Source organism: Pyrgilauda ruficollis, unplaced genomic scaffold, assembly GCF_017590135.1.
Source record: "Pyrgilauda ruficollis isolate IOZ18807 unplaced genomic scaffold, ASM1759013v1 scaffold18, whole genome shotgun sequence".
Lineage (NCBI taxonomy): Eukaryota > Metazoa > Chordata > Aves > Passeriformes > Passeridae > Pyrgilauda > Pyrgilauda ruficollis.
The window spans coordinates 5,090,730-5,117,459 of record NW_024516984.1 but is presented as its reverse complement, the minus strand read 5'-3'; the positions used below and the strand labels follow the sequence as shown (position 1 = coordinate 5,117,459).

Here is a 26,730-nt window from a genome sequence, read left to right as displayed (position 1 = left end):
AAATATTAATAATAATTAAGTTTCTACAGTATTTATTTTGGCCCAAGATTAGGGCTTATATTTATGAATAGAAAAGGGAGAAAAATGAAGATCCTAGCTAGTTTTTTATCACCAAAATTAATCCCTTCTGTTTTTAAAGAAAGATGGTTTATTTTTTTACTTTACTAGTATGGATAGGCATCCTGCTCTGTAAAAACACACACTTTAGCTAAGTGCTTTCATTTTAATCCACACATGCCCAACCTTCCTTTTTAGGTTAGGCCAAAGGCCTGCCAGTTTGCCATTGAGAGATCACCATCAATTCAGGGGGTGAGATGTAGGCTGGTGCTGCTTTTGCTGTGGGTGCTGGGAGCTGCAGTTTGCAGTGATAAAGCTCTGATATGTTTCATGCATGAAAAAGAAGTAATGGCTGGGTTTTTAATATGCAACGTGTAAAGCAAAACCTACAGGACAGAAAAATCAAGCTAAAAATGTGCATCCTCGAGACTACAAGATACTGGAGTGATATAAACAAGCAAGATGAGCAAGAAGGCACTCCTCTGATGATTATTATGCTAATATGTAGAAAATTTCTCTCCCTGTATCGTTGAGATAAAGGTACGAATTTATTTTTCAAGTATGTTAAAGATAATCTGTAATGACTTTCTTCCCTGAGCATTTAGATAGCTTTGCTGCAAGCTGCTCCTGCGCTCCCGGCTCCTGCTGCTGATTGCCTGAAACAAAGCTCTGACAGCTTCCTGACACGCACAGGCCAGCACTGGGGATGTACAGGGTATTAAGGTCACTCATGCACAACAAAGCGGGTCTGGGTGAGCATTGACTTTGCATTCTGTTATTTTTTTAGCCCACTAATCTTGATTATTGTATCCCACCAAAAATGTGGGTGCTTGCCCAATTATAAAAGGAACTGGAACAGACCCTAAAAAACTAGGATTGCCTCCATGCACATACCATGGCCATGTAGGATGTCTGATAGCAGGTGATGACATTAAAATTACTAAATCTCTAATGCCTGGAGATTTAGCAATTATTAGAATAATCTTAGATCTTTTCATTGTACAAATACCTATTTATTTAGACATTCTTATCAGTGCATAGGGAAAATAGTCTTGAAATGGATGAATATGCCATTCAGATAGCACAACCTGGCTGAGGTATTCCCTTTTTAAGTGTCTGCAGCACTGTTTTTAGAAAAAGATAATGGTATTTTTATTAAAGATTTCAACTAGGAGCAGCAGTGTTAGAGAGCATTGCAAGTTCTTCATCTCTGCTTGTTTGAATTTTAAATGACCAAGGAGTTTATGTGATATAAGGAAGCCAGAAAAACCCCTCAAAAGTTGAATATCCTGGGACTGTGTTTAACAGTTCTCAAGATGCTTGCTTTCAAGTGTATCTCCTACACACATGTACACTCCTTGCAGTTTTAAGAATTGCTGGCTCACTGCCCACCTCACCAACTCCATGTGCAACCAGTTTCCCTGGATGCGGACCCTGCCTTTCCACTGAGAGGCTTGGAGTCACGTTGAGACCAGCACATTGTCTGTCAGTGATGCCTCTTCCAGATGCACTTCTCTGCCTTCTCCATCTCTTGGCCTAATGGTCTTTTTCCTTACTGGTATTGTTTGATCTCATCCAGGCTCCCCTTTTCCCCTTGGAAGGCCTGAGTCACTCTTCTGAGCCCCTTTTATTGTTTGTCAAGAGCATGCAGTAGCTTCAAGCAGCCAAGGTACTCTGCTGCTGGTGTACCGCTCCGTGGTCTCTACAGAGCCTTGCTCTGTAAGCTGATGACTGTTGGGACGGAGCAGCATGAACAGCTAGAGGTGGTACTTGGCTTCTGATTAACTTAACAAAAAATGGTCTTTACATTCAGCTGGTCTTCTCAGGATTTTACAAAACTAAGGATGTGCCCAGGGACAGATGTTAGGGGTGCCAAGACAAAGGAGCTGCTGACCTGTTTTGATCATGACTCCTGAAGTTCCAAAGTGGTACTTGAAAGCAGAGTTAAGGCAAGCCTAGAGATTCTGTTTGACTGTTAAAGCAGTCTCCTACCTACTGGCAGTGTTAATGGCAGAGGTTAATAGCACATCAAAGGAGATCTTTGCATTGTGCTTCACTGGAAGAGGTGAGTTTGACTTGTTTCCATATGAATGAATATTTCTTTTAAGGCAAAATAGCTGGAAAAGTGGGCCATGTTTTCGTGCAAAGCATACATGTTTGTGAAGGGGATGCTTGGTCAATAGGAGCAAAGCCTGGGAAAGATATCCTTAGCGGACAGATTTTCACAATTCAGACTGGCAATCCCTGCAGGAAGTTCAGAGGACAGGTAGGAGGCAAAGCAGCAGGTTCCTTCCTTACTCAGGCACTACTCTGTTTCATTTGAATGCTCCACCCTTTTTCAACAAGGAGTCAAAGACCAACCTTACTGTAAAAATGACATGGTTGGCATGCAAAGCCAGCAAATTTGTCCTCTCTAACACAGTTCTTGCATGGATGCACGGAATTGTCTTTTCACTGCTGGGGAATCTGAATGGTTCAAGTCACTTGCATGAATAAAATAAACAATAAATATTTTCATGGAGTTTTTAAAGTATCTTTTTATAGATGAAGATTTATAGAACTTAACTTCAAAATCCACAGCTCAAATGAATTTCAGAGCATTTGCTGGGAATGAGAAGTTTAAGGATCAGGTGATGACTTCTTTCCTTCAAACAGCTAGTTTGGTATCAAGTTAAATTACACATGAAAGAAAAGGTGGCAGTCAGTTCCAAAAACTTTTGGCAGAAGCATAGGAACAAATCAGAGAACTGCAGTGTAATTTCCTACTTCCTTACAGATTTTCTCTGGTAAAATGTAAATATCTAAATCAAATCTTGAGATGGAATCAGGGATGTAAACCAAAATAGCATGAGACTTTTCAAGTCTAGAAGAGCAAGCTGGAAAATACCTGCTTGTCCTGCATGGTAGCTGGAGATGCCAGAGGCAAGAATTTTCTTAGAAGACTTTTGAACACAAGTCATTTAGTCAACCCTCTTTGCAAACCTAGCATGTTGGCAGTGGGAATGTGTTAATAGTAAAAATTAGCTTTAGCTTCCAAAGGGTTTTCCCCCAATGTTCTTCTACAGTCCATGAAAAAGCAGGTCTTGAAAAGTGAGTCAGAACTGGAAGCTTTTTTACATTGAGCAGCAGCCCAGAGAGCCTCTCTCTTCCTGCTGTGTGCAGGTGTAAGAAGGCTTGTGCTGTTTGGTGGAAAGGACCCCCCATCAACTGTGCCTCAGGCGTTTTACACCTAAGCCCTTTTCATCCCAGGATGAAGTCCTTTGGGAGTCCTGGCCAGGTAGACAGCCTACACATATTCCTAGCACCCTATTACATGATTTTGGCCAACAGGAAGAGGAGCAATTGCAGCCCCTCTCCAGCTTTCCTGGGAAAGGTGTTGGTATCCACATCACAATGAGAAAACGCTTCCTCTGCAGAGTGTGAGTGTCAGGCTCTACCCTTCAAATTTCTGTACTATGATGCTCTCCTTTGTGACATCCTGAGAATGAGAAGTATGGTTATAACTATAAATGAAACATTGTTTTTTTCCTGATTCCCTTCACAGTGCTTGATCAATATCCTCAGTAATGGAACTCTACTTATAATATGCAATCAAGGAAAAAAGCTAAAGCTTTATATACCCTTTTAAAATCCAGTGGGTACATCTGTACTTTATTGATTCCAAATTTCATAATCTAATTATTTATCATTGGTAAAAATATTTGTTTTGTCATTACCTATTCCAAATAATTTTGACATTCTGTGTCTTTTCCCTTATGTCCTTATTGTTCCAGACTGCACAGAAAGGACAAAGTTGAAGTTTTATTTGTCTTTATTTACAGAGACATAATTTGGGATGATTTTTTTTGTACATCTGATGTTTCTAAAAGCCATGCCAGAGTATTTGCGTTCTGAAAGTCTCTTCTGTGAGCAGGTATTCCTTGCTAATGAGCTTTTGTTTTACATGGATCAAAGGCTTTTTCAGTGCTAAAACTACAACTATGGAAGATTTGTAGTCACCCTAATATATTTTTTAGCATTGTAATGACTATGCTGATTATAAAATTCTGAAGATAAATAAAAATGCTTTTTATTTTTATATGTGGATGTTTGCTGTTCACGGTAGATACTGCTGCTAAATAAAAACGACTTTTCAAAGCTTCTGAAGTTAGGTACCAGCTCACATATCTGCAGTCACTGTGACCTGGGCTGGATCTGACATCCAATAATTTTTTGTTGGGAATGAGGAAAATGAGTCCTGAAGTCCTCTTCCAAGTCCCTGCAGGCTTCTGGAGCTTTCTCTCTCATCACTGAGGCAGGCTTCAATCGGTGAGCTGTGACACCATTGCCACAGTAAACTTTGCCCTAGAAGCATTTCCCTTTAACCTTGCTTTGAACGTGCTGCTGACAACGTGCAGGAGCTGGGCTCAGGCTGCCAGCGCGCTAATTGCATTATAGTAATGCAGTAATGCTCTGTGGCGTGAGCAGCACCGCGGCGCCGGCACACGTGAGCCTGTCCACCCCGGCTGCTGCCTACCAGGGCAGATGCAGCAGTCTCCAGATCCACAGCAAGGATTCTTTGGACCCATGACCCAGGGGTCTCCATGCTCCAAAGCAATATGCCTTTGTTTTGACTCTAAACCAGTTGTATTGCACAGAGTCATTGATAAAACAAAGCTATGCCCAGCTCTTCTAGCTCAGAGGTAATGAAATGCTGATATGGGAGATCTTGTGCATATTGACATACAAAGGAAAACTTGCAAGTTCGTGTGTTGTTGCTTCATAATCCCTGGCCTAGTATTGCCCAAGCAAACATATATTGAGTGGCAAAGCTTCCTTAGGCCAGCTAGGCAACAGTAGCACGTGTTTCATCATGCCTGCCTGGTGATGACATGGCTGGGAAGGGAAAACCACACTTGTACAACAAGGAAACAGAAACAAAACTCTGCTACCTATGCAATTTTCCCCATCCATGCCTTGAGGGTGAGTAGCTATTATTCATAGACTGCTTTACCTTTTTTCGACAGCTAGGGATAAGCCAAAGAGTAAAATTTTGGCAGTGATGTCCAGTTTTCCTGACCATTTTTTTAAGGCTTTCTCAAGAGGTTATCTTATCTAAAAGAAGACTACCACTTAGAAAAGGTGGCCTGTATACACAATATGTCTGTATACTAGAAGGAAAGCGAGATCCTCCCTTACACAGCAGAGCACAGCTCTATCAGATTGGGTTCCCTCCAAGTTAAACATATGGGCAGTTTAATGAGTAAAGGTTTAGGGAAAAAGTTACACCTCCTAAGGAACCTGATTAGTGACATGTTGCAGACGAGGAGGTGGTGCTGTGCCTGCCCAAGCAGCAGGTATTGTGACTCCAAAAGACAAAATATGGCTTAGCTTGCATGCAGGAAGTGAATCTATGGCTACGTGAAGAGAAACCTCAAACGCTGCTGGCCACAGCTCCCATGTTGGATGAAGCATCACTGCACGACGTGCACCTGCCCGAAGGAGAAGAATGAAGGTCTCTGTGCACATTGCCTTGCACTTGTTAATGAAGAGCTGCAATACCCTCCCATCCTACAAGGTGCAAGGGTTTGACTACCTCAGGAAAGCATTCACCCTGGTTAGGCTCAAGCTGCCAAGGTGGTGGTTGCTCCTAAATGTGGCTACGTGCTTGCCGTGCAGCTCTGTTCCTCAGAAAAATTTACACTTCTCATTGCAAATTTGATTCTCCTTTTCTTGGACAATATATAGCTCATTGTGAAAATGAGCAAAACTTCAGAGAATGTATTCTGTCTGCACTGAAACAATAATATGTGGCATAGGTATTCAACACTGTCCATAGGGTAGCATGTATTTGCTGCTTCTCTTTTCATATATCTAAAGAGGAGACTACACAAACACAAAAGGTTTGTTTATGATGTCAGCCTCAAATCAGGCAGGAATTGAGATTTACAGGATTGAATCCCTGTGGCTCAAGCACCTCTGGATATCTGAACATTTTAGTTTGCCTCCCAAAGTAGGAGCCGTATTTGGAAAATATATATTGTACTGCTGAGTTAAGAAACAATGTATATTTTGTAGCCCAGGCCACTTGTACCTTACCCAGAAGAATACATCTCTGGCCCCTATAGATACTTTATTTGCTACATGGACAGTTTCAACATTATTCTGTTTCAAAGAAGTTTTGAGATGTGGCATTGATACATCTCAGCCAGTAATCCATATCACTGGATTGATTAATTTGCAAAACCTTAGAACTTTGTAAGAATTGAGTGAGATTTTTTCACTGTATACTAACAATCTGCATTTCTGAAAAGAGAGATAAGAGTATCTTTTCTTCTTGTGTCTTGTATGAACTTACATGCCTAGACCTGAAAAATTTGTGAGGAGAATAAATCAGACCAAATGACTTGCGGGAGGATTCAAAACAGTAGCAGTGTTGAGCACAGGTGGGTAACTGGATCTTCAGGTACTTCAGATCCAGGAATACTGTCTCACCACTAGATGGAAATAGTGGATTTTACATCTGCTGCATTATCAGCACTTATACCTGACTACCATTTGCATATCATAAGCCATCTGCAGGCAGCACTGCAGAAATGTGGATCCAAAATTATTTGCTAGTGCACATGGAGTAAAGCCAAGATTTCTATTTCTAGAAATTGTCCCCGCTTTACAAGACTGAAGACTTCCTAATTCCTGAAGGATGATTCTGTTTGATCCCTAATCTAATGGCTTTTCATTTATCCTTTCTGTAAGCAACCAGAGAACTGCAGCATGGACAGCATGTTGATTCAACTATCATGAATTAGTCAGTAAACATCAGCCTAATTTAACAACTACTCTGAAATCTCTTACACAAGACACACACAAAATTAAATTAAAGAAAAAAAAAAGTGGAAGAATGTTGAAAGTCTTGTGTTTCAATATACCTACTTAATAACACAAAAAAAGCAATGTGACTTGCTGTCTTATGAGCAGAGGCTATAATGTTGTTTGCATATTAAAAGCAAGCATATAGTCAGAGAAGCAGAAAGTAATTAAGGACAGCTCTGTAGAGAAGGCTAGTTAGAGGAATTTTTTTTTAATATCAGTTCAAACATTATCTGATTATTTTGTGTATGACAAATTTGATTTTCTACAAAGTCTTGAAACTTCTAGCTGCTCTGTGAAGTTGTATCACAAAAAAAGCGTAAAGGAAAAGGTCCTCTTTGCTGCAAAACTTTTGGCTTTATGGCACTTTCTCATATTGGGAAATGCTGAAACCAGCACAGAATCTGCCTTGCTGTCTCCTCTGGTTTTGATACCTTCATCTCAAACTCCTTCACGAAAGTACTGGCAGAGAAGTGTAGTAACTGTTATTCCATAAAAAAAACCTTGAGATACCAGATGTATCTTCACATTTCTCTTTTTCCAGACAGGAGAAAGTAGCTGTGTGATACACATCATCCAGTGTGAATACAAGGCCAAAAGAGGCAGAGATTGGCATAACCCTGATGTTGGAAACAAATTTTGGGGGTACATTGGAATCAGATTTTTTTTTTTTTTTTTTGAGACTTAATAGTAGCAGCTTCCTCACAGATTATGACAGTAAATCACTTTCCTGAGGGAATTTGACAAAAGATTGGTCAAAACCTCACAGGGCCTGTTGAGAGAGTATATTTTATAATGCCACTTCTGTGCCAGTGTACAATAGCGGCAGCTGCAGCATTTTCCTTTAAGAAGTAGGAATTGTAGTTCAGGATGGACTAAAAACAAGATATCATATCTCCATTTTTTTCCAATGCTAAGGCATGAGGTTGCATTCAGGTTTGATTTTTCCTGAGTACTGCAAGCACCCACAATAATTCTGTATTTTCATTGATTTTGTTTGCTGAACTGACCACTGTGTGTATGTAGAAGGTCTGTTCCTGGGTCACAGTAACTATGGATTGCTGTAGTTCAATAATATATGATGTACCAGTGGGAGATGGGGAGTTGTTGGGAAGGCTGGCAATCAAACCCAATAAACTGCTTTGGGATGCTGATGCCTTATTGCTCTGTCTCTGTGCAATATGATGATTTTTTTTTTTTTTTGACTCAGCCTTCAAAAAAAACATGCCGTGTAATAAACAGTATAATTTAGCATTCAGAGTCCAGCTAGGAGCGCATGGGTACCGGCAGTCAGCACGCTGGACTCTTTCACCACGCCGGATGGAGTTTGTGCTCGAAGGAGCGTTGAGGCCACAGCATCCCTCGGCGGGACAGCTCTGGCAGTGTCCCACCGTTCCAGGGCGTTCCCGAGCTGGGGTGCAAAGAGGGGTTGGGAGTCCGTGTGTGTAAGAGTGTGAGTGTTCGTTTTCTCTGTGTTCGTGTCTATTTGTGCATGTGCATGTGAGTGTGCCTGCCTGTGTGTGTGTCTGTGTGTCGGTGTGTCTGTGTCTGTCTGTCTGTGTGCGTGAGCGTGTGTGCGGGCGGAGGGCGGGCAGTGCCGCGGCGTGCCCGCTCTTGCCGCCGCCGCGGGCGGGACTCGCCGGGCGGGGGCTCGGCGGGGAAGGGGCCGGGGCGCGGCGGGAGCCCCATTGGCTCTTCCCGGCAGCACATGTTGCCGGCCCGGCTATAAAGGCGGCCGCGGCCGCGCTGCAGCCCGTCCTTCTGCCTTCACGTTTCTACGGGGACGCCATCAGCTCCAGTGCCGCCGCCATGGCCATCGACGCGTTTTTGGGTAAATGGTGCCTCGTCTCCAGCGAGGGCTTCGAGGAGTACATGAAGGAGCTGGGTAAGAAGCCGGCGGCTCCCCGCCCCCGAGAGGGAGGGATGGATGCCGGGATGCCGCCCCAGGGATGCGCTGTCGCTGCCGGCCGGCGAGGCTCTGTCCAAGGTCCGCGGAGAACGTGGTCCCGGAGCCGGGCCCGAGGGTGGGATGCAGCCCGGCCGAGAGCCGCGGGTGGGCGGCGGCTGCGGGGGTGACGCCGGGATTCTCCGGGATGCAGCGCCGGGGGCTCCGCGCCCTCTCGGCTCCGGGAACGGAGCGCTGGCCGGCAGCAGGGTTGCTGCCTTGGTTGGTTCGTGGCGGGGTTGCTGCCTCCTCTGGCTCCGCGTCCTAAAGATGTCAGCGACCCTTTTTGCATCGTAATTGCTGTGAGGCAGGTGCCGGCACCGGCAGGCACCTTCCCGCCGCACAGCCCTGCGCCCTCCGCAGCAGCCGGGATTACCAGCTGGTGCCGGCAGCCCGGCTGCGATTAGGCCGGCTCGCCCCTCCCTTACCGCTAATGCCCGGGGCGGGGGCTGCGGGGGCTCGGGCTGCCCCGGCCCCGAGCGGGGCGGGTGCCGCACGGCAGCGCCGGGTCAGCCCGCCCGAGCGGCCGCACACAGACCTGCTGAGCCGGGGCTGCCTCCCGCCGAGTCACCTTGGGCGTCTCCTCCCGAGAAAGACAAACTGGATCAGCTGCCTGTGGGTAACCGGCAGCCGGCTGCCCTGCCGGAGGCTGTTTGCCTGCTTTCTTCTGTGGGTAGTCACACCTTTATCTCAGGGAGATGGTCCTGGCTTGTTATCCCTGCGTCCAGGCTGCCCTACATTTTGTAACATGAAGTCACCGGATGAACACACCTAATAGACCAGGAGCCTCATCTGCAAGATCTGATTTGCCACTTTCCTGTGAGCATCCTGGCTGACAGGTGATAGATACCTAGCAGTGTCTATATGGCCCCGGAGCTATTATTTTCTGCAATTTATTCACAGATGAAAGCTGTGATATTTTCTCAAGAGGCAGAAGATGTAGGCTTATCCTTAGAGGGAGGAGAAGAAGAAATTTAGGTCTTGCGTTCTTCATGTAAAATACAAAAAGCATCACTGCATTTATGCTCTGCAGACAGTGGTGGCTGTAATTACATTTTGGGAGGCCTGTCAGTATGTGATAGGTATGATATGAGAAAGCCTTTTGGACTGAACTCTGTGGGAGACTTTGGAGGAAATTCAAGAATTTAAAGCTCATCTTGGGTGAGCCATGGATTAGGACGCCTTGGTGCCTTGATGTCCAATGGCCAGACCTAGGCGTGTGCCAAGTTGCAACTTCAAAGTAGAAATTAGGTGCTGTAACTGCAGAGCACCTCCCATGTGTAGGCAGAACCAGACTGTTGTTTGGTTTTAGATTGAAATCATAAACCCAGTCACTTTTCCATTTTACATTTACAATTTGGGCAATTAAATTTAGAACAAGTCATATTTTAGGAGCCAGTCATTTACTGGATTTCACGCTTGCTGGCTACTTGTGAAACTCTCTGCCTTTGATCCTACTGATGCACCATAAATGAGACCACGCAGATTCTGCTCATTCTGTGCAAAAGAACATTTGAGGACAAAGAAGTCGGAATTTCACTTCTTGTCATATGGAAGACATGCAGTTCATCTCTGTTTAGTTGGCTCCCGAGCTGTAGCTGATCAAATAACTCCCTGAGTACTCTGGCCTGGACTACAGCAACAGAATGTGTGTGGAGGTTACTGTGGCAATAATTTCCAGTTCTGATCAGAAAAGCTGGACTGAGAACAACTGTTTTTTCTCTGTGAACTCAAGCTTAAGGCTCAATTGTGGAATCTCATTTGAGTCTGGAGAAGCAGTGTCTGGAAAGTACTTTATTTCCCTCTCAAGGACTCAAGCCTTACCTCCACATACCAGGGGAGTGCTGTGCTGATACTTGACAACATTTTTAAACTATTCCAGTTGCAGAACCCAGGCACTCACTGACTTGGTGGTACTTTCTGCCCCATTTGCATATCAATTCATGGTTCAGATATGCACTTACCAGTTTGATGGATTCACGTTTGTTGCTTGCTGCCCTCTTATTTGTGTTTTCATCCTTCAGATCAAAAAGATTCAAGCCAAACAGTGGAAGCAGCAGCTGAAGCAGGGTGTGTCTGAGGAGTTTTGAGGGCTGCTGTCTCCAGATCATGAGTTTTCAGCCATTTGCAAATTGCTCATTTCTCCATTTCTCTGTCTTTTGAATGCGTGTGTAAGCACTATTTTTTATGATAATGATTTTCTAATTCACAACTCCATACTTTGTAAATAGGATGTAAAATATGAAATTTAATTAAAAATGGCATGTTTGCAATGGTGTACAAATTAATGGAAGGGTATTTATTGAGTAAGTTTGAATAAAGTGGATTAATCTGTCAATAAAAATAATTTGTAGACTTTTTAAATTGCTCAGAATTTGAAGAGAATAATTTTAGTTTAGTTTAAGCTTTTGTATTTGTTTTCCTTTTTGCTATTTATTTCTGTTTGAAAAAAAAAATCGGTGCTGAGTTTTGGGATATCTAGAAATCCTCTAGAGGGCAAAATAAATTTAACTTTAGCTCTCTGAGGAAACAAAAGAGTAACTCTCTAAATAAGCTTTTTTCCTTCCTCATCTGTGGAAAATTTAAAACATCCTCTTTCTTTGTGGCTCTTGAGCTTTGATTCTCAAGTGTACTTAAGTGCCTAATTAAATGGGAATTAGGTATTTGAATTCTTGTGTGGCCCTAAGCCTGAGGGTTTAACTGACTTTGTGACACTCTGTGCCTCTCGCCTTGCAGGTGTGGGTATGGCTATGAGGAAAATGGGAAGCATGGCCAAACCAGACGTTTACATTATTCAGGATGGGGACACAATCACCATGAAAACAGAAAGCACCTTCAAAACTTCACAGTTCAGCTTCAAGCTTGGTGAGAAATTTGAGGAAAATACATTAGATGGCAGGAAAACTCAGGTCAGTATACTAGACTTTCTGTTGAAAAAAGGCAATTCTTTGGGTGTTTTACAGAGGGAGGTGCTATTTTAAAATCAGTTTTGACATCCACACTAACAGTGCTTTATTCAATGAGCAGTTGTCTCTGTAAGTCTCATTGAAATATTTTTTTAACATGGATTAAGCAAATTCCAAAGAGGGAGAGTGCTCCCTCTTTGGAATCAATAGTCTTGTGTATTTTGCTGTTTGCATTTTGTAGCAGAAGCGTTTTTTTAGTAAAACTAACAGACCTCTAAATCCCTGTTAAAGCCAAATGCCACTTCATTTGAAGCCTGTGGAAAAAAATGCCATTGATGTTTAATCAGAGGCAATTCAGCCCTAGGGTTAACCTTTCTGCTCTGTCTCTTATTTGCATAACAAGAGAGCCTGGTTCAGTGTGGGGTGGGATCACAGACAGCAAGGTAACCATGTGAATTACAGGCACTAAACTCCAGTTTTAGAAGGCAAAGACTTTCTCCTTGCACCTAGAAGGGAGAATATTTATCCCAAAGGAGGGAAAAAGCAAAGGATATATGTAATTTCCTCTTGTGAGTGCTCTCTGTTTATCACCCCCCTCCCTCCAGCCACACACTTTCAGTTCATCTATTATTGCATGATCAGATAAATGCTACACAAAAGCTCAAAGCCCATGTAACAAAGAAATGAACAGAGAACATCTTCTGCTCCTGTTAATTGAAATTGTGGATGCTGTCAAAGGTTTGTCTGACGCAGAAATGTGTCAGAGCAGTGAGTGAATGAGCAGTGAGTTAGTTACTGTAAGAAGAGGGTGGATAAAATGTTTAAGATAATTTCTGGCATTATAGTTGTCAATGATAAAATTATTATTGGGTGAGCTGGGGTGGGAATCTTTCATTTGGAATAAAGTGTTGAAAAGCCTCCGTGCTGCCCAAATGTCATGGGGAAAATATTGATGGTCAGGTTCTTCTTTCAGACTCTTGTCAGCTTAAAAGATGATGGGTCATTGATTCAAGAGCAGGAATGGGATGGCAAGAAGACCACAATAACAAGGAAGCTCGTGGATGGACAGTTGGTGGTGGTGAGTTCAGTCCCACTTTCTGGTCTCAAAGTGCTGCTGGTTGGTAGCCTGAAATGTAACTCCTAACATGTCTTTTCTCCCTGTTGGTCTGCATTGAGAGGTAAATTAATAAATCCATCTCTTTATCTTCTAGGAGTGTGACATGAATGGTGTCAAGTGTATTAGAACCTACCAGAAGGCATGAGGACATCTTCAGGTTCAGTAGGAACTTGCTGCAAACAACTCAGTTCAGTGGACAGAGCTCCTTTTCACTCCATGTTTTCCTTTTCCCTGTTTTCTAGTATTTCAATGGACTGAGTAGCTGAGTGCAATTCTTTTTAAAAGCCGTGATGTAACTATTATGTAACTATTCTGAACTTAGGCTATTAAATAAAATTGTTGAATATATGAAGTGGAAACATTGTTACTAGTGGAATTTTAAGTGAGGTTTACAAAAAAAAAAAAAAAATTTTGGTTTTAGGCTCTACTACAATCTGCCTTCAGCACAAAACAAGCCAATATATCACAAACATCCCTGCTTTCTAAGGTAGTAAAATTTGAAATTGGAACAACTCCACACCCCAAACTTCGAATCTTTTTTCTAATTCCCATGTTACAAAATAAATAGAATTGTGTGGGTATAAATATGAGATAAGCTAAATTGGTGTTTAAGTAGAGGAATGGATTTTCAGGGTTAGTTTGGGGTTTTTGTGTTTCAATCCCACAGTTTTCTTAATTTCAATATATAATACAGTTTTTTCAATATATAATACCCACAGAATTTCTCATTGTATAATACCCACAGTTTTATTAATCTCAGGATATACCAGTAAGCCAATGAACACGATAAATCTAAGCAAGCACATACACACTTTCTTGAATGGAAGCCTTATTTTATGAAGATTCCTCCTAGCAAAACTCTTGTTCCATATCTAGTAACATTCTAAAAATTCTTAACAAAAATTGCTGAAATACTGCCTAAAACCTAAAGCCTCATTTTTTTTTTATTTGTTTGAAACACCTAGCAATGGACTATATATGCTTTGAAGTGCCATAATAAATAATCAGAAATATCAGTGTCTTGAGTGTTACTTTTACACTGGTTGGGAAACAGAGCCTATAGTGCTACTCTTCTGCCAAAGAGATGTCAGATGAGACAAAAATTAAAAAGGTTTAGGTGAATTTCTGTGATACCAGACAAGCATGTCCTAAAAGTGAAACCATTTGGTGACAGGAAAGTTTCCATAAACTCATGAGCCTTGGGGATCATGCAATTGCACAGGTCCTGTTTTCTTCATCTGTCATTGCAGAATCAATTTTTACTTCTGAGATTTTAGCTGCTCAGTGCATGTATCGTATTACTGAGCTTACTCAAACAGAAAAATCTGCTATGTTGTGCCATGGAAAGTGACTTTTCACATTATTTTGGACCATTTATCTTTTTCATAATTTTATGACTACTTACAATGTCATCCCCTTTACATCTGTCATCTGAAAGCATTTCTCCCCGGAGAATATTTCTTTCAATTTCTTTCTGTCATTCCTTTTTGTGGGTTGTCCTTTTTCACATTATTTTCTAGTAGTATTTTTCCTCATTTTAATATGAATCCTAAAGATAGAGGGTGCAGTCTTACACAGACCTTAGAAATAGAAGGAATCTACCCACACAAGTAACATGGAAAACAAACCAATCCGATAAGGGACCTACTAAATTTCAGATCAGAAATACACCAAATAGCATCAGGCATGGTATGAAAATCTGCCTCCCTTCCTAGAGAGACAGTGTTGTTGCTCTCAGCTGGGCATTAAGCCTTCTGTGAGGTCACTGGTCTATCACTTAGCCCTGCTTTGTTTACTCCTGATCCTGGGTAGTGTTAATTGTTTATCTTTCATTTGAATGGAAAAACAGTCCGATGTCTTTTCTAGGACATCCGTTTTGATTACAATGAGATCACTTCTTGTAAAACAAAAGGCAGAAGAGTGTCTTTTTACAGTGATTTCCTTTGGAAACAAGGCTTATAAAGTCTGTGTATCTGTGCTCTCCAAATTCAGCCACATGTGAAGTAGAGGCTAGAGGTCTCAAAGCTGACAATTCTTCCACAAATGTCATGAAAATAGGTGGCCTGATGAAGGAGATGGACCATTAAAGTACCTTGATGATGGAAAGACTGCACATAGAAGTAACACTTTGACATTAAATGGAAGTAAAACATTACAAGAGCTCTTGGCAGACAAATTATCTTAAGCACAGAAGCTGACCAATGGTAAGAGGCAGATCAAAAGGAAACTGGAATTCTTCAGAGCTAATTCTCCAGAGCTACTTAGCCTCATATATTTATTTGCTTTATTTTGATGTTAGCTCCAGCCTCAGTTGCCAGCAACTTCAATGTAAGTGTACTGTAACCCAGAACTACCATATATACAGCCTGTTTGTGTTAGATTAGACCATACACTAAAAATGATGATTGTCTATAGTACTGCAAGCCAAGATTTATAATGCTCAGGACTTGAAAATATATTTAATTTCCAGTTTCCTCCTATTATTTATTATACTAGAAAAAAGCTTCATGCTTCGTGAGTTTATATACACAATATTCCCATCAGTGCAAAATAACCAATTGTCCTGACATTTGAATAACTGTAGTCCACTGTATCACATACGAAGGCAGAAAATAAGACTTCTGAGTAGAACTGAAAAATAAGAAGTTGTGCATTATCCAGCCCGGACTGCTTTATAATGCTAAAGAAATAAATGAGGAGACAAGTTTTGTTGTGACATTTTAGTGCATGTTTTTTTAAATACATTGGAGGGATGAAAGAATCATGTTTAGCAAACAAAGCTGCAAGTAGAACTTGCTCAAAGAGAAGCAGTTTCCATGTCCAAAACATTCATTTAAAGTCACAAGCAGTGTCCAATTTATATCTTTAAATCTCACTGTCTTCTCAAATTGTTGTGGTTCTGCTGTTTACAAGGAAGAGGCTGCTGTTGATTTGTTTGTCAGTGAGTGGGTGGGTAGGTGGAGTATTTTTGGAAGTGAAGTGGGATAAAGGAGTAGAAAATGAACTTGTTGAGTAATTTAGATCTGATATTCCACCACATTAGGGAAGTCTCTTGTTTGAGCTTTCCAGGAACACTAATGAAGTGGCACTGTGCTCTGTGGAGTGTGTGCTGGCTCTGTATAATGCTCAGACTATTAAGGATTTTCCTGTTATGGTTTGGTATTATGATTTATTTCAGAATTGTTATCCTACTCTGCCTGCAATCTCTGCAATTAACACCGGCTTTTCCTCTTCCTCTCCCCTTCCTACCTCACACATGCCATCCAAAGGTTTTTCATAAACAAAGTCCATGGTAGGAAACATCTCAGTTTTCTGAGAATATGGTTCAACTGATAGCTGTCAGCTGTCCAGAAAAAAAAGAGTGCTTATTTCTTCAGGTGTGAAGATCAAGAGTAGGAAGACAGTTTTGCTCTGCCATTGGACACTTGGGCTGTATTAACTGAGGCTCAAAGATCTGAAAAGCAAATTAATCATTGAATAGGCACTATTTTTTTTTTTCAGGTTAAGACTTAATAATCTAGTATTGCATAAACCACCTTATCTACTTCTACATAATATTATGTCCTATGAATTCTGTTGCTTCATGAAGCATCCATTCAAAGTAACTCTTATTAAGGTCAAGTGCTGAAAATTAGTGCCCTGTAAATATTTCTCAGGGTCCTAAGAGAGACCTGAGTCTCTGCCCAGAAGCCCCATTTCAGCTCAGCCTCGGGTGTCAGTCTGTGCCTGAGCTGGTTATCAGAGGATAAGTGTCCAGCTCAGATATCTTCTGATTTTACACAAAAAATTCATTCTTAAAACTAATTTCTATAAAGGAACTGCCATGTTGTTTATATTCTACATAAAACAGTTTAACAAAAATAAAAGCAGTAATGTAGACCAGTTCCACTCAGACCTTTGTAGGTGATTCCTTCCCTGCCTGAGTATGTGCTGACACAATGAATGGATTAGAAACCTTTGCACTGTGTTGATTATTTGTGATCGTAGGGGAAAAAAAGGCAGTGTGAGAGTGGGTGGGAACAAGTTAACATATATTAATTATTCTTTGATGCCTAATTTCAGTCCCATTGTTCAGCCCTGAGAGGATTTAGCACTATTTTCTTAGGTTTTGGAGAAAATCCAGCATCTGTGTAAACACATTTTTGTCCCATGGTTCTTCCAGCTTTGGCTTTTCAGCCCTTGTACATCAAATTAAGTTTTTGTTGACACTTCCCAGAATGGTTTTACTTCATACTATTATTTCAGAGGAAAAGGAAACACTATGAGAGACCCTGCTCCCAAGAGTGAATTTGGTTTCCTTTCCAGCAAAAATGTTTTCAAAATCAATTCCCTCTCCCAGGTGGTCCTAATTATACTCTGAAGATATTTACATGTGAAGTTCATTATAGTTTCAGAAGAAATGTAAAGTTTCTGCAATACATGCAGCCTAGAACCAATTTCAAATAATGTCCTACAAAAATCTGCCGAATCTCAGTTAGTATTGTTGATACTTTAAAATAAATAATGTTTGTCATTAATCACAGACGTGCACTCTGAGATTAAATACCAGAAGACAAATATCAAAGTTTGAGGACCATGCATACCACTTATCTAGGACTGGACTTTTTGCTCCTCCAGGCAGAGCATCTTCTTCCCTTGGGAATTCCTGCTTGGAGTCATTGAGTCTACCTTCAGAAAAGGTGTTACCTGAGGGTGAGCTCATTGTGCAGTGCAAGTGTCGACCAGAAAATTGAGGGACTGAGTGCAATTTTAAAGCTGAGAAAGCAGTAAGTTGCTGCTGCATACCCCAGGGGCATTCGTGTTCTGTGGCTTGATTTCTGTGGCATGGTCTTCTGGGGTTCTGTGATCAAGTTCTGTGTGGTGATCAGCAAATTCAAAAGCATACAGGGTAGGATAGCCTGCATGGCTTGACCTCCAGGAAAACCTTGAACTGAGATCAGAGAGTCCATGACAGGGGGTTTCTGGAAACTCCTAGAGTACAAAGGCTCCTTGGGTAAGTGCTAAGTTGAGCTGAAGGCAAATTGGACTGACTCTTCACTCTAGAAATTATGACCAGACCTTGTTATGGCAATTTAATTCTATTGGTAGCAGTAGAGTATACCAGTAGGAGGTATTCCTATTTTATTGTGTAGTGTAATTAAGGCAAAATATTAATACTGTCAAACTGTGTAAAGCAGTGTCTGATACTGGAATTTGCTCTGAGTGCTTTCTATTGTCTCATCTCATTCTCCTAAACTGCCTTGCTTTGTCCAGAGTTATATAAATAAAATTCAGAAAATGAGACGTTTCTATTCTTTGACGTTTATATTTTTCTGTTGGTTAGATGCAGAATGAAAATTCAAGGTGCATTTCTCTGCTGGAGGTATTTGAATAACTGTATTCTTATTGCCCAGGGCATGGAAGATGGTCCTACTGTAAAGGGCTAGCTTAACTGCTGGCTGCTTCTCTGAAACTGTGACAGAGCAAAGGAAGCCAGTTGAATAGAGCAGACATCACAGAGCCTCAGTGCCTTAACTTCCTCACTTCTCCTTCCCCCTGTTGTTAGCACAACACAGTCCATGCTTATCTGAGCCTAAGCATTATCCTTCTGTATGCCCACTTTCTTCATAAAGGATATTCTTTTTTCCTATTTTAAAAAAAGATTAACACGTCACTCAGACTCTGGTTCTGAACATCCAGCTGTTGTGGTAAACTGCAACAGGCTTTAAGAAAGATAAGAATTATGTGTATCTTGTCCAGTCTCCCCCTTTTTTATTTTTTTAAGCTTGTTTTCTTCGCTCTGTTTTTCAGCACCAAGAGAATGACAAAAACTAAGTGCACAACTTTCCACTCCGACTACATGCAATGTTATCTGTGGCAGCCATCTTGAAAGTCTGATTTTGAAGCACTAAATGTCTAAGCAATATTAGCCAGAGATTTAATTGTTTCCACATGCTCTTTGTTCTTATGCTTGTGCTGAAGTGGTTTCAAGCAGAATTTTCTGCAGTATTTAATCAGTACAGTCCTGACCTAAGAAAGTAAATAGATATGCGTTTACCCAAAAAGCCAATCTCTGCTGAATTTATTTTTTTAAAATACTGACAGTGCTACTAATTTCTGAATGAAACTTGTGATAATCAAATGAAGTAAACAACTTCATCTGAAAAGATCTGTTTCCTTTATTAATCTATCAGCTAAAGCTCCACGGACCTGGACAAATTTCATCATATCCAGATGGAACTGGAACTTGAGTTTCAAGTTGGAATGCAAAAGTTTACAGCTTAATTTTTGATTTCTGCCTTGTTGTTATCTTAATTTGCAGGGTTCTGAGATTTTTCCATCATGTTTAGATCTGCTCCCAGTTAGTAATATCTGTCAAATATACTTTACTTTGGGAAGTTACTAGATTATATCCTTACCCTGTGATCAATGTTTAAAACATAGTCATAGGTCTGCAGAGGAGAAGGAAGGAAAAATTCAAATTAAATATACTTTGATATAATATGACCAAAATAGTAAGTCTGTGAAGAAAGGTCTCCCCTGAGATTTTTCTGTTACAGAAAACACAAATATGAAAAATTACATATTCTTGGAAAATGAAGTGTACCAAACCTTTAGGAATGTTTAAAACATCTTAGATAAAGCTGTGAAAACTCAGGTCATCACCCATAGCTCTAATTCATGTAGATAGTGACTTATTTGGATATAGCTAGATATCCCTCCTTGTGGTTAAAACTACTGTCTGTGTAGAGGTTGTCCAGACATGTACTGGAATTTCCCTTTCCTCCAGCTGACAATCCTTTTGGTCAGCTGTGTCTTTATTCCACTGTAATTGACTGTTTTCTTAGAGGTAAAATCAATTTTTTTCTCTATTCAGTGAGATTTCTCTGGTCATGTTGTACTCATGTCTTTAAATTTCAGGAGATGCTTTGCACTCTTCCATGATTTCTTCTATAGATTTTACTAGACATTTATCTTCTGCTTTGAGGCTGAATCCTACTGATTAGGATTTCTGGGCTGGATTCCTGCTAAAATCAAGAGCTAAGTGCATTTGTTATAGAGGCACTGAGAGCATCTTGTGAAGTAACAGCCTTTGATATCAATGGAAAGCCTTGCATTACTGCAGTATGATTGGATTAGGTTAGTAACTGAAAACTAATATCAGAAATCAAGACTGAATAATTAATTTTAAGAAACATTACTGACTCTTTAAATTATAAAAATTTCCTTCTTGATGTTTGTAATACTTATGATGGGAATAGAGTTCACTGGGAACACAATTTGAGTGGAACATAAAGTTTGATAAATTCATATATTCATTTATTTATTTTGATGAACCTAATATTTAGAGCAGAAAGTAGACATCACTGCTGCTGGTATGGTTTTATTATGCTCTCACTGTCTTATTCTTGGAATAAAGATTGGCATGTGGAGAAGGAAAATTCTCTTATTTAATTACATTATTATTGAGAAAATATTTCCCTTACTTGCCTTCAATAGTATCAACATATTTTAGTAGGAAGACTATGTAGTTACATCAGAATATTCAGTTAACATTTCACTGTTAACGTTGATTGACTTTTTTTTTTTCTTTAATTTAATGCTTGTTGGGACGTCTTTTGAAGAAAACACCAATAAAATATGTTGTAGAATATCATGTCTGTACAGTTACTTCACATCATGGAAAAGAAGGCTGTAATTAATTTTTGACTACCTTATACAATGGGCAGTTATCTTTGCAAGTCTTGAAATTAACTTGACATAATAAAATGTCAGTTATTTAATAAGCAGAGCAACTTGCTTTGCATGGTAATTTGCATGCAGATACATTAAGGAGAAAAAGGAAAACATTATGGTATATGTTATTACTGTGAATCCAATGGATTTGGAAAAGCCAGATTTATTTAGTGTATAGGTCTCATTACCAGCAAAATTGTGCTATATGAGATATCTCTTATGACTGAAATTGTTCTTTGAAACATACACTTGGAGGTAATTTGATGCAATTTCAGATATTATTTGAGAATAATAATAACTTGTATGAATAAAAGTATGATTTTGTTAACACAATTACTCTTAATATTGAAGCCAAGAAGAACCAGTGCAAGTTTTCTCATGTGATGTGCACTTCAGAGGTGCATTTTACAGGTACACTTCTTGTAGGGCAGAGCAGCATAGCCTCTGTTTTTATAACTTTGCCTTTCTATCAAATAAAACTGTGTCTCTTGAGAATTCTGGTGGGCCTTAGAAGTGATTGGTTTTTCTAATGACCAGTGTCATTTGGCCAGCCATAGAGTTCTCCTTCAGATGCAGATGCCAAAGTATTCACTGACCCCCAGAAGTAAAATAACATTTACTGTTCGAAGGTTTTATTTATGCAAAAAGGAAAAATTGTGAAGGGCTGGTAAGCAGCCATGGCATATCTTCTGTCCCCTTTTTGTCCTTTGGTGAGGCTAGCTCGAGCATTTTTCATGGTGAAAGGACTCTTCAAAAGGTAAGTTTGAACATTTTACTGATTTTGCTTATATTTATATAAGGAGGTTTAAAAGGCTTTTGCTTATTTTTGTTCTGTAACAAGATGGATTTAGTGACATTAATTCAACTTTCATTTTTTATAGGTCTTTAGTAGTCAATATTCCCATGTTGTAAAAGAAGAATTTTCAAAGGATTCTTTATGAGTATTTAATGTTCTACTCAAGTATAAGTTCAAGCTCAAGTATAATTGTGTAAATGAAGTTTTATTCTACTGAAGCCAAATTAATAATTTTATTTTTTATGGAATTACTCTGAAGTTAACAGTCTCCTAGTTTCTTGTACGCTTTTCAATAGTTTGATCTTTTTTCCTTCCTTCCTTCCTTCCTTCCTTCCTTCCTTCCTTCCTTCCTTCCTTCCTTCCTTCCTTCCTTCCTTCCCACCCTACCCTACCCTACCCTACCTTACCCTACCCTGTTTTCCTTTTCTTTTACAAGACTTTGAGGTTGCAAGGAAGAACACTGTTCTTCATTACTATTCCACTTATATTTCAAAGAAGTGTATTATAGAAAAAAAATAAAAAGCAGAAGGAAGGATCTTTCACAAATAATTTCATTCCTTCTTCTACTACAAACCTGAATCAATGATGTCTGTGTTGTCCCTGAGAAGTAACAGTTGAGGTATTCTTAAAACACTTCACGAATGGAGATCACATATTCTTCCATAGTAATATTATTCAAATATTACTAAGGAAAAAGATAGGCTCCCCTTGTTGTGAAGTTCAACCCTGTCCTCTATTTCATAAGTTAATGTGGGTGCCAACACACTGATAAGGTACTTTTCTTCTAATCATTCTTCACAATTAGACAAAAGCTTTCTTGGCAACTCCCCCTCAAGATTTTTCGCTCCATGGTTTTGCTTCTGCCTTTCTTACAGGCTCTGCCTGTGCATGCAGGACAACTCCTCTGGTGTTCTGCTATTTGCATTGTTGATAATGAGTAGGGTCTGATAAGGTCCTACTATAAGACTGATTGTTTCTCCAGGTTCTTTTTACTCTGGGTTTACGTAATCCAGAGTCCATTCAGACTTGGGATGTGCCCCAGCAGCGTGCTGAGGCTGCCCCTGTCACTGGTGGTGCTGTGCTCTGCACAGTGACTCTGCTCCTCTGCTGACCCAGGGGCTCGTAATTTCTTGGCTCCCCTGCAAGCCTCAGAATACACGTGGGAAAATGGGAGTGTGGTGCTGAGTGGAATGAATTAATCCAGTTTCCATTTTTAACTGCAGTTATGTTGTTTAGGTTGGGATGAAGAAACAGATGGTGCTTTAGAAAATCCTGAAGAGCTTCACTTTCACCATCTGACGTCTCACTTTCTCCATATGAGAAGAATTTGCTAGGAAAATATATTAATTTCTCTTAGTGCAATCTACAAAGGGGCACCTAAAAAGTTCGCTTAGAAAAGCACCTACAAGTAAGCAGTCCAAGCAAAATTATCATTTGCAAAGTCTAAGAACAGCCTGGGGACTGATGTAGGATCTTTTGTTCTAGACACCTAAATAGTGCAGTTACGGCATTTGAGTTTTAGTCCTTTATAGGCAAACCTAGCAATAGCATTTATTAGGAGCTACAGGAGCTATAACAACTGTGGCACACTGTGGAGTCACACTCTCCTCACCAAACCTCAACTGGAGGGCCAAGCTGAGGTGCTTTGCTCCTGCCACGGCAGACGAAAGGCAGACATGACCTGGAAATGCCAGGTGGCAGTCTGAGGAGCAAACTGCCAAGCCCACTGCGAATACACTTTGTTGTCTTCCTGGGACACACATGGTACGCTCTAGCACTAGAAGCCATGACACAGTAGGAGGTATAGAGCCTACCCCTCATCCCACAAACCTCACAGGAGCTGAGTGAATGACACAACGTGCTCCAGTTCATGAGTCACACTAAGTACATACAAACTGTATATGGCTGGAACTGCATGCTTGCAAGGTGTGTTTTAGTAGATCTATTGTCTAGCTGGGCAAAAATTGTTCAGTTGTGAAGTCAATTGTTTTTGGTTGTGTTATCCCCATTAAAGATCTTTAGATGGGTGTTTTGTGTTAGCAGACAGCAGCACAGAAATAGGCACTGTCATTAATTAACATGAATACCTGTCTCTGAGGAGTTTTGTGTTATGCTGGACTCCATTGTTTTGATTTCTTTTAGAGACTTCTAAAAGCCACTAGCTGTTGTTGTCTCCACCATCAAAAGCAGTTTCCTTCTAGGAATCTCCACCATAGGAGGTTTGTGAGATTTTGTCCACTTGGGTCAGTAGCTTGGGCAGCTGTTGAACAGCTTTGCCCTGCAACAGCAAGCAGGTTATGCCTCTCTAGGTGCCACCCAAAGCCAGCCAGCACAGTTTATGCTGTGCTGTCCCTGCATCTGACCATGACACCCAGTTCACTTCTGTGCATCAGGTGGGTGTGTGCTCTTGATCCGGTCTTTTTGCGAAGTGCATAAATTCAAGGGGTTTTGTTAAGCTATTGACACAGACTTCTTCACAGTCCATCTGAGTCCTTCTAAGTTCATGCCTTGGGAAACACCCACATTTTTCTGTAGAATATACAGAGTATCTTAGATGATGGAACATTGCTAAGTGTCACATTTAAAGGATGATTTTGTAAAGAGATAGAAATGAACTGAGTACAGCACTTTCCTTGGCAGTTTTGCTCTAGCCCAGGTGTTTTTTTGATTCCAGGTTGATGCCATCACTCACAGCTCCTGTGCTCACCTCCTGTTTCATGAAAAGGACTTGGGTAATTGCCTGACCGCCTTACCTAAACATCTATAACAACCTAGTGCCACCCCATCTCAGAAGTGCTTCATATAGGTGAATTTTTCCATTGCTTACATGATGCGTTGCAAAGGGTGGTTGCCTCAGACAGGTGTGTCTCATCCTCAGGGACAGAATTTGTTCAGCTGTGTGTTTTCTTACATTACTGTAGTAACTATCTTCCAGTAGGATATTGAATCCCTTCCTCCTTCAACTGACCCACCCCCTACTTCCTCTTCCTCTAGAATATTTGCATTTTTCTGCCAGGACCACTAGGTGTCACAAGTACTCACAACTAACCTATAAAATCCTCTAAAATATTAGTCCAGACATCTTGATATTTCCCTAATCAAGGGGTCCAAGAATTTTGATATAGACCTGACATGTATGTGAGGGCTGCTGGAGGTAATAAAAAAGTCAGATACTTCCGGCTGGTGCTTAGAGAGCAGATCCGTGTTGTTTCATAGCAAACAATTTAGCACTCAAAGGAGCTATACCTGTTGTGGAAGGGCCTTAACTCAGCTAACCAGAGAAAACTAAAAAGTTGGACATGATCCGAAAGATCAGCAGACTGTGTGTAACACAAGGAAATATGCTGGTGAAACAGGGTGTATAGAAGTAGAATAAAGAAAGAGCTCCACCCTGAAAAAAGCTTATGGTTAAGAAACAGAACAATCCTTTGGTTATATTTAGATAATTTTCCAACTAAATCTGAGTTTGACATGCCAATAAAGAGACATATCTTTCTTTTCTTCCCTCCCCCACTTCCAACCTGTCTGTTTATAAACTAACCAACCATTCTTGCCTAGCAGTTTGAATTTTGCACTAAATGAGGGGATATATTCTCAAGTTTCCCAGTGGCAACCACAGCACACCACTAGTTGACTCTGTGGGACCCTAAGACACTGATCTCTTCTGAAGAAGATATTTCATATTTCAGTTGTTTCAAATGTCACAGAGCCTTAACCCTGTTAATCCACATTTTATTTATTTATTTATTTATTTATTTGAGTTATAGGTGTTTCCATTTCCAGTTGTATTTTTCTACCTAAAAACAAACGTCCAGCACTCCCACAGCACGCAGCACATCCACCTACAGATGCACTGCCTGTCCTTTTGGTGCTTTTGGAGGCATGGCTCAGTGCACCATTATACTGTGCACTGAACAAGCAGCACAAGAGAATATTTTCTATGTAAGTGGAGGGAAACCCAAATCTTTCCATCCAGGGCCTCAATTCAGCTGAGTCCTGTGGAAGGCACAAGCCTTTGCAGCTTCCCAGTGACACCTTCTTACATCAGTTTGGTCTGGAGCTGCAGCAAGGAACAGGGTGGAAGGAGATGAGCACAGCTGATGAGAAAAGGAGGAGTCCTTTTCAAAAGGAGTATGTATGAGTATTAATCTAATGACAGTCCTGCTTCTGGTATTATAATCTTCAAGATCACCCCATATCTTGCAGCAGTTCTGAAGGCACTGCAGTAGGGACAGGATTTCTTGTGTTTCCCTGTGTTTCGTACCTCTCCAATTCCTGTAAGACCCTTTCCATAAATTTCAAAAATTCTCTGTAAACTGCATGCCAATGGCGCTGTATCCTGTTATCTGTCACATCACTGGAATAATTTATTCTAGCATTTTAACTGGTTAGATAGCATAAAGGGAGATGTGTGGAAACAGGCTTGATGAAAGGTTTTAATGCTTCCATGGATCTGTTCTGAGCAGATTCAGAATTATGTCTTTCCTCCTTTTTCCATATTTAAAAAAAATATTTTCCTCAAAATTGGAGCAGTTTTATACACAGTAATTTAAAATATTACAGGCAGTTAGGGGCTTGATCAAATGTGGCATTACTGCATGATGTCCAAACAGACAGACAGTATTATAAATCTGGAATGGTCTATTATACTATATGTTGTTTTAAGATGGCAAGATGACATAATGGCTTTGGGCTATACCAGATGGTGAATTTAGGCACTGAAAAGTGCTCCTCAGCTCCTGGAATAGAATGCATCACCCTGAAAGAAGCAAAGACCATTCACCCCTTTTCTAAAATAGTATTTCAAAGATAATGATTGACATCATCATGTAGCTGTAAGTTATTTCTTACTAAAGCTGCATAATGCTTACTACTAATGCCATACAGTTCACTATCAGTCAAATTAATCATTTATTCAAGACAGCTAATTTGGTTCTAAATGCACTATTTCGAATGAATGCTGAATATTATGAACTGTAATTAAGTAGCCACCTGCTGCACCTTTATGACATTATGTTTGGTGTATTGCTGCAATAATCTAAACTGTGCTTAAAGGCAGAGCTCAGTTCCAGATAATATTTTGTTAATAACCTACCTATGTAAACAAATACAATCAATTATGGCAAGAGGTAATTGCAGTGTTGAATCATTTTCTTACAACACTTAAATAAGTTATCAGATTGATTCAGAGAGATTTTTGAACTTTACTTGTATTTAAATGAAGGTGTGTCCTGAACTGTAATAAGTGCAATGACAAAGATAAGATTAGGGAGGTACCTTTGTAACAAGAAAAGGCTTTTGTTGCCCAGTGCTCTGTGAAGAACAGGCATTTTCCAGGCAGAAA

At 40.4% G+C, this 26,730-nt stretch overlaps 1 protein-coding gene across 1 annotated transcript; it reads left to right on the top strand.

The window, feature by feature from the left end:
- The first annotated feature begins 8,496 nt into the window (after positions 1-8,496).
- FABP5 (fatty acid binding protein 5) lies at positions 8,497-13,887 on the top strand. Its single transcript, XM_041464378.1, has 4 exons — positions 8,497-8,791; positions 11,588-11,760; positions 12,731-12,835; positions 12,969-13,887. The coding sequence occupies exons 1-4, from the start codon at positions 8,716-8,718 to the stop codon at positions 13,017-13,019; spliced, it is 405 nt and encodes a 134-aa protein (XP_041320312.1). The 5' UTR covers positions 8,497-8,715; the 3' UTR covers positions 13,020-13,887.
- The last annotated feature ends 12,843 nt before the right edge of the window (positions 13,888-26,730 follow it).

Bases quoted from the DNA above. Each gene is read 5' to 3' on its own strand.
- FABP5 (XM_041464378.1), top strand. From the start codon at position 8,716: ATGGCCATCGACGCGTTTTTGGGTAAATGGTGCCTCGTCTCCAGCGAG. The intron at 8,792-11,587 runs GTAAGAAGCCGG...CTCGCCTTGCAG, and splicing joins GGAGTACATGAAGGAGCTGG to GTGTGGGTATGGCTATGAGG. The intron at 11,761-12,730 runs GTCAGTATACTA...TTCTTCTTTCAG, and splicing joins TAGATGGCAGGAAAACTCAG to ACTCTTGTCAGCTTAAAAGA.